General features: G+C 43.2%; 1 protein-coding gene across 2 annotated transcripts in view; it reads right to left on the bottom strand.

Annotated features, from left to right (window-relative positions):
• Window positions 1-7,512, bottom strand: part of adck1 (aarF domain containing kinase 1) — a 321,537-nt gene that overhangs the window by 91,542 nt on the left and 222,483 nt on the right. For both annotated transcript variants that reach the window (XM_050061967.1, XM_050061966.1), the window contains exon 9: window positions 3,849-3,998. In XM_050061967.1, the coding sequence (XP_049917924.1) occupies window positions 3,849-3,998 (150 nt within the window). The remainder of the gene's footprint in view (window positions 1-3,848; window positions 3,999-7,512) is intronic.

The following is a 7,512-nucleotide window of genomic DNA, read 5'->3' as shown; positions in this document are numbered from 1 at the left end:
ATTGAACGTCTGTCCATCCTGGAAGAGGGATCCCTCCTCAGTTGCTCTTCCTGAGGTTTCTACCGTTTTTTTCCCGTTAAAGGGTTTTTTTTGGGGGAGTTTTTCCTTATCCGCTGTGAGGGTCCAAAGGACAGAGGGATGTTGTATGCTGTAAAGCCCTGTGAGGCAAATTGTGATTTGTGATATTGGGCTTTATAAATAAAATTGATTGAATTGATAAATTGGAAAGGTATGGTATAAGGGGGGTGGTGTTGAAATGGTTGAAAAGCTATATTGAGAACAGACAGCAGTTTCTGCAGATGGGTGATCACAAATCAACACTGTTAAACATTACCTGTGGGGTCTCACAGGGGTCTGTGTTAGGGCCAAAACTCTTTATTTTATACATATATTACATATGTTTAAAAAAAAAAAAAAAAAAACACACTGGGTGGATATTAGGATTGTAAATAATTTGATGAATGTGTATATATTTTGGGCTGTAAATAACTTGGGGATAGTTGTTTGTATGTTTATATTTGGTTGTAAATTGATTTATGAAGCTGTTTAATTTATTAATAGATAAGTAAGAAAGGGGTAGGGTCATATAAGTTTTACTTCTACCTGCTCCTTTTCGGACACTGTTCTTTTTGTTTGTATTCCATTTTCTGTTTTTAAATTTTATTTTTTTATGTTCGAAATATATAAATTCATTCATTCATTCATTCTACTCGAGCCTTCAGGAAAGCCATTCCCTTTCTCTCTTCGCGTTTTGTCTCCTCAACTCCTTGACTTCTTGTTGCTTGGTGATGGCTGTAATTTCTCCTGACATAAAGTCCAGCGCTCTCTTTATTTTGTCCCAGGGTTCTACACTAACTTTTTTTAGTAGAAGCACTGTTGCCCCGAAATGAACATTTTAAGAGCACAAGCAGAAAATTTAGGGGCACACCCCTAATCATACTGCAATGCAATTATTCACATTTTTGGCCATTTTAACAGTATCATAAGCTATATGTAGTCTACTGTATATTAACAGTGGACTGTTTTAATTATTGAAGTATTTAGCATCACAGAGATTTGTGGTCAGTGAGATGTGAGGATTCTTAAAATAACATCTGTACAGATGTGAAGCCCTGACTATATCTGACTGATCTTTCATGAAAGCTGTTGTCTTTTTTTTCCTCTGAAAATATTAACCTTACAGTCAGACACAATTTATTTAGCCTATGTAGTTGAGGGGACAGGTCTGTTCTGCAGCAGCAAACTGATATGATGCTGATTTACATGAGAGTTCATGTCAAATGGAGGTTGAAACATGAACATAAATTACAGAAAGCCTGTAAAGCATTTTAATAAACTAATCTATTATCATTAAAACAATTGGAGACTGAGAACCAACTGATATATAAGTCTGATAATATTTTAATGATTGTAATGTATGTCAGTAATGCCCGGTTTATTGAGTTACAACCCTGTCCTTATTTACAAACATTTCTGTTTTTGAACACGTGTAGATTGTGGAGGTGAACTGGCACCTCTCCAGCCACCAGTCCATGCTCCATATTTGGTCCGGACTGGGACTTGAACAGGCGACCCTCCGGTTCCCAACCCAAGAGCTACTGCCGCCCCAAAGTTGCCATTACAATGTACATTTTGCATCAGTTGAGGCTTGAACTCACAACCTGTGACAGCAAGGACCATCCTCTATCTGACTGAGCTAATTAGTAAGTAAACTTATATGACATATATATGAATATGACAGCAGAAATAGTTGAACGTTTCGAGTGAAACAGTAGAGGGCTGTCTCAGCCGCTTGCAGTCTCTGCCCTCGCAGACTTTACGTGATGACAGTGTATACATCACACTACGTACTACTGCCACTCTGCGCAGACTCAACGCGAGGAAAGCGTCAGGCCCAGATGGCATCCCTGGGCGCAACTGCCTGAACAACTACCACCCAGTGGCTCTCACGCCCATCATTGCGAAGTGTTTTGAGAGACTCATCCTCCCCTCCATCAAGTCTGCCATCCCTGTTGACTTTGACCAACATCAGTTTGCATACCGAACTAATAGGTCGACAGAGGATGCTGTCATGATGGCGCTCCACACAGCCCTCACTCACCTGGACCAGAGCAACACTTATGTAAGGATGCTGTTTGTGGATTTCATCTCCGCATTCAACACAGTCATCCCCCAAACACTGGTCCTGAAACTGACCAACCTGGGCTTAGGCAGTTCACTGTGCACATGGATACTGGACTTCCTCAGGAACAGGACCTCAGCACGTCAGGATGGGAGACCGCACTTCCTCCACACTCATCCTTAACACCGGAACACCACAGGGGTGTGTCCTCAGCCCCCTTCTCTTCTCCCTCTTCACCCATGACTGTTCCCCCATCCACCCCACAAACACCATCGTCAAGTTCGCTGACGACACCACCGTTGTAGGACTGATTAGGAATAACGATGAGTCAGCCTACAGGGAGGAGGTCGAACGCCTGACAGACTGGTGCCTCCATAACAACCTGGACCTCAACACAGCCAAAACCAAGGAAATTATTGTGGATTTCAGAAAATCCAAAAAGACTGAGCCCCCCACCCTCTCCATCAAAGGAGAGGAAGTTGAGAGGGTGGAGAGCTTTAAATTCCTTGGTCTCCAGATTTCGGTCAACCTCACCTGGTCCGTCCACACCTCCTATCAGGTGAGGAAGGCCCACCAGCGACATTACTTCCTCAGGAAGTTAAAGCAGGCCCACCTCCCCCGCCCACTGCTGGTTAACTTTTACAGGGCCTCCATCGAGTCCATCCTGACCTACTGCTGCACAGTGTGGTTCACCAACTGCACCGCAGAGGACAGGAAGGACCTACAGCGGGTGGTGAGGACCGCAGACAACATCATCGGGACCATACTGGACAGGAAGGACCTACAGCGGGTGGTGAGGACCGCAGACAACATCATCGGGACCATACTGCCCCCCTCAAAGACACTTACACTGGCCGACCTCTCAGGAAGGCCAGAAACCTCAGCACAGACCCCACTCACCCTGGTCATTCCCTATTCTCACCCCTCCCCTCTGGAAAGAGATACCGCTCTATTAAAGCCAGAACAGCCGGACTCATTAATAGCTTCTTCCCCCAGGCCGTCAAAGTCATCACCCCACCCATCCCACCCAAAGACTGACACTGGAACCACACTAAAATACTGAGTGCACTTGGTCGCAGTCTGGGGTCTTTATTTGAATAATGTCTGTAAATACCAGCACAGCCACGGCTAGACCAGCTAGTCTAGTTAGCTAGCTTGCTCACCGGTGTCATCTTTCAGGTCCGTATTCAAAAATCATCATCACAGCTGGGCAATGGTCAAGAACCAAATGTATCTCAGTCATGTATAATCCGATGTCTGTAATCCAAAATCAGTTGTCTTTGACAAAAGACTGTCACAAAGCCAAAGGCGAAAGAAAGTGAAACACCACAGACAGGAAATACAGGAACAAACACTAAAGAAGCTCATATCAGACCTGTGGATGTCCCCATCAGCCTGCGGGTGTTTGTGTGTGTGCGTAGAACATGAGAGTACTCATATACGCCTGTGTGAATAAGGCTGTGGTGCACCAATTCAAACACAGCATACTGCACTCTGCTGAGAACAACATCAAATGAGTTGTTTATCAAAAAGCTTTTATCCTGCTGTAGCAAATAAAGGTGTGTGTCTGCCTGTGGAAGTGTGTGTGGCAAGTTTTTTATGTGCATCTTGACTGTGTATGCTGCTCTACCCATGTACTCAAGGCCTAAGCCAGCAGCATGAAAAAGACTGTCATATGGTACACATGGTATTTTCTTTCTATGCAGGCAGCCTGGAGATTTCTCACCTGATAAAGGCCGTGATCAAGAAGGATGATCTCAGTCTTATTGCTCTGGGTACACTTTCGAACCAACACGTTGCCTGGGTGCGGGTCACAATGAACAAAGCCATGGACAAAGATCATTTCACTGTACATCTTACCCAGGTTCTCTGAGATCTGTTGAGGAGATGAAAGGAAAAAAAGGAAAAATGCAAAAATTAACAAAAATGAATTTTAAAAGAAAACAGAGCTCAAAAATATAAATAAACCACCCCAAGTTTAGAATATTTTATCTAATTGCTATGGTCTCACCTTTACTAAATGTGACAATATTGGTTTGTTCTTGTATTATTATTAATGATTAATACACCCTGGTAGAAATTTATTTCACATGAAGGAATGTTTGATTTCTGCATTGTCATGGTTTGGTATTTTGAGAGGCCTCAGAGTCCATCACACTGAGCACACTTTATGTGAGGAGGCCATGGGTGTTCAGAGATACAGTAAGACTTGACTCCCATGGTAAACATGGATGAGAAACTGTATTGACCGAGGGCTGCATACTGTTTTGCCTCCCTCCCGGTGGCGTGATTATATATGATTCTGTACGATCTGGGACATACTGTATAAAGCTGAGCAAAAGTAATGTTAGTCAAAATTTTTTGTATGTCTGCAGAAGTAAACCTATATTCAAATAACTGAGGTTCATTGAATTTGTTCAATTATTCATCAAAATGAGGACTGACTGGATGTATTAGTTTTCCATATCATGCCCATCCACCAGGCACAAAATTTAACAATTTAAAAAATTTCAAATGTGAAACAGTAAATTTCTTATCCATCACCCATCCATCTCATAGAATAAACACATTTGACTTTTCATATTTGAAATATTGTATATCAGTAAAAACTGATGCATTTTTGAGAATAAAGATTGTGCACAGACAGCGATTCAAATCACTCAAGGGTAGGCTGTCAATTTTTATTTATTTTTTAAATCTGTTCTACCTTTAGATGTAGTAAACAAACAGCTTAAAAGTGACAGATGTAGGATTCATACTTCCTGGTCAGTAGGTGTCGCACTCACACTCGCCCGCTCTTGCTCCACTCTTCAATTCTACAGGTTGCCAGGTTCGTAAATGACAGACACTGGAGAAAGCCATGTCAAGTGAAGAGTATTTTGTGGCATAGTAATTAAAAAATAATAATAATAAATCATGAATCCTCTCTTGTGCGCCCTGTAACACACTGTAACAATCTCTGTAAAGCATTTTTAGCTCTACTCGTCACTAATGCTAACATAATTAGTCAATTAGGATCCTTTGTTGTGGTGGACACACGGGTTCCCTGATTCAACAATGTCCTGTATACACACAAAAACACGAAAGTGTTCTTGATATTAAAACGGCAAATATATTCCTCTGTTATAATTTCCTACCAATAATAATAATAATTAAAGCTGCAAGCAGCTGTGATCGGGCCCTCACTCCCCCATGCAACCGCGGGGGCCTGAAACACGCGGGGGCTGTGGCGCGAAGCAAGAAGGGAGAAAAAACCTGGCAGATGAGATGAAACGATTGGATGAAATCCCTAGCACTAGTTTGTTAAAATACAACATGTGGAAATCACGCCAAAATGACAAGTCAACATCAAAATGGCCGACTTCCTGTTTGGAGTAGACCATTGGTGCCAGAGACTTTTAAGTGCATCTGGAGAACATACACATGTGTACCAATTTTCATGTTCCAACTCCAAAAAAAGACCCTATGGGGAGGGGTTTTCAAAAATTTCAAGGGGGCGCTATAGAGGCATTTTGTGCCCCCCATGGGCGACGCCCCTATCAGATGCAAGAGCTCGCCATTCTTGATCTGTGTATCAATTTTCATGAGGAGATGAGGTTGTTGAAACCATCAAATTGCCAAATGTATTTAGTGGCGAGGGATCGATAGTCGCCACGCCGCCACGTGGACACCATTAGACGTAGCTTCACAGCGTTCATAAGGTAGCTTCACCAACTTGTTCTGCATGCATTAGAAGTGGAATGAAGTTGATGCGGTCAAGTTTGTGGCATCAGTACATGTTAAAGTAAAAACTGGTCACTTCCTGTTACCACCGGGGGCGCTATGAGTAAGGTGGGATATTAACATATCGGGGCATTCGGGGCAGAGCCATCATCATGTCCAGCAAGTTTGAAGCTGCTGAGATCAAGTATGTGGGCGGGAGAGCCGTTCGAAATTCGATGGCAAGAAAACGAAAAGTCGCCAAAATTTGTTGCAAGTTGCAAGTTTGTTGCAAGTTTGAAGCTGCTGAGATCAAGTATGTGGGCAGGAGAGCCGTTCGAAATTCGATGGCAAGAAAACGAAAAGTCGCCAAAATTTGTCACGTCCTAGCGGCCACGCCCCTTGACATAGAGAAAAGCTTTTAATAACTTTTGATCAGCATGTGCTCAGGATGATCTGTACCAACTTTGAAGTCGATCGGACGAAATCCCTAGGACAAGTTCGTTCAAATGTAAGCTGTGGAAATCGCCGTAACGAAAAAATTCAAAACAAAATGCCCGACTTCCTGTTGGGATTTCACTATGACGTTAAGAGACTTTTTTGTGCGTCTCGGTATGATACATGTGTGTACCAAATTTCGTTTGCCTACGACAAACTAACCCCAATGGGGAAGGTATTTTGAAAATTGGTAGGGGGCGCTATTTCGGCATTTCGCGTCGACCATGTGCAACCGCCCAAAAATATCGAATTTCGGATCCGAGGGGTTTTCAAAAATTTCAAGGGGGCGCTACAGAGGCATTTTGTGCCCCCCATGGGCGACGCCCCTATCAGATGCAAGAGCTCGCAATTCTTGACCTGTGCATCAATTTTCATGAGGAGATGAGGTCGGTGAAGCCATGAAAATGCCAAACGTATTTGGTGGCGAGGAAGGCGGCATAGCGGCCACGCCCCTTGACAAAGAGAAAAGCTTTTAATAACTTTTGATCAGCATGGTCTCTGGATGATCTTTAAAAAATTTGAAGTCGATCGGATGAAATCCCTTGGAGGAGTTCGTTCAAATTTAAGTTGTGGAAATCACTGTAACGAAAAAATTCAAAACAAAATGGCCGACTTCCTGTTGGGATTTTACCATGACGTCAGGAGACTTTTTTGTGCATCTTGGTATGATACATGTGCATACCAAATTTACGACAAACTAACCCCAATGGGGAGGGGTTTTTGAAAATTTGTAGGGGGTGCTTTTTCGGCATTTCGAGTTGACCATGTGCAACCGCCCAAAAATATCGAATTTCGGATGTGGCCGGACGAATGTGGAAAGTTAGAAGCATTTTGAAATTTGGGAAAGGGGCGAAATTGGGGCACAAAATGTCGCAAGAATAATAATAAGAAGAAACAGCGCGATTTCAATAGGGTCCTCACGGACAACTTCGTCGTCGCTCGGGCCCTAATAAACAGAGCGATTTCAATAGGGTCCTCGGACGACTTCGTCGTCGCTCGGGCCCTAATAAAAAATCCTTGAATTTCAATAGGGTCCTCGCACCGCTAGGTGCTCGGGCCCTAATAATAATAAACAGCGCGATTTCAATAGGGTCCTCGGATGACTTTGTCATCGCTCGGGCCCTAATAATAATAAACAGCGCAATTTCAATAGGGTCCTCCGCAGACGACTTCGTCGTCGCTCGGGCCCTAAT

This window comes from Epinephelus moara, chromosome 14 (genome assembly GCF_006386435.1).
Source record: "Epinephelus moara isolate mb chromosome 14, YSFRI_EMoa_1.0, whole genome shotgun sequence".
Classification (NCBI taxonomy): Eukaryota; Metazoa; Chordata; class Actinopteri; order Perciformes; family Serranidae; genus Epinephelus; species Epinephelus moara.
Note: the sequence above shows the minus strand (reverse complement) of the source record. Positions and strands in the feature narration are given on the sequence as shown.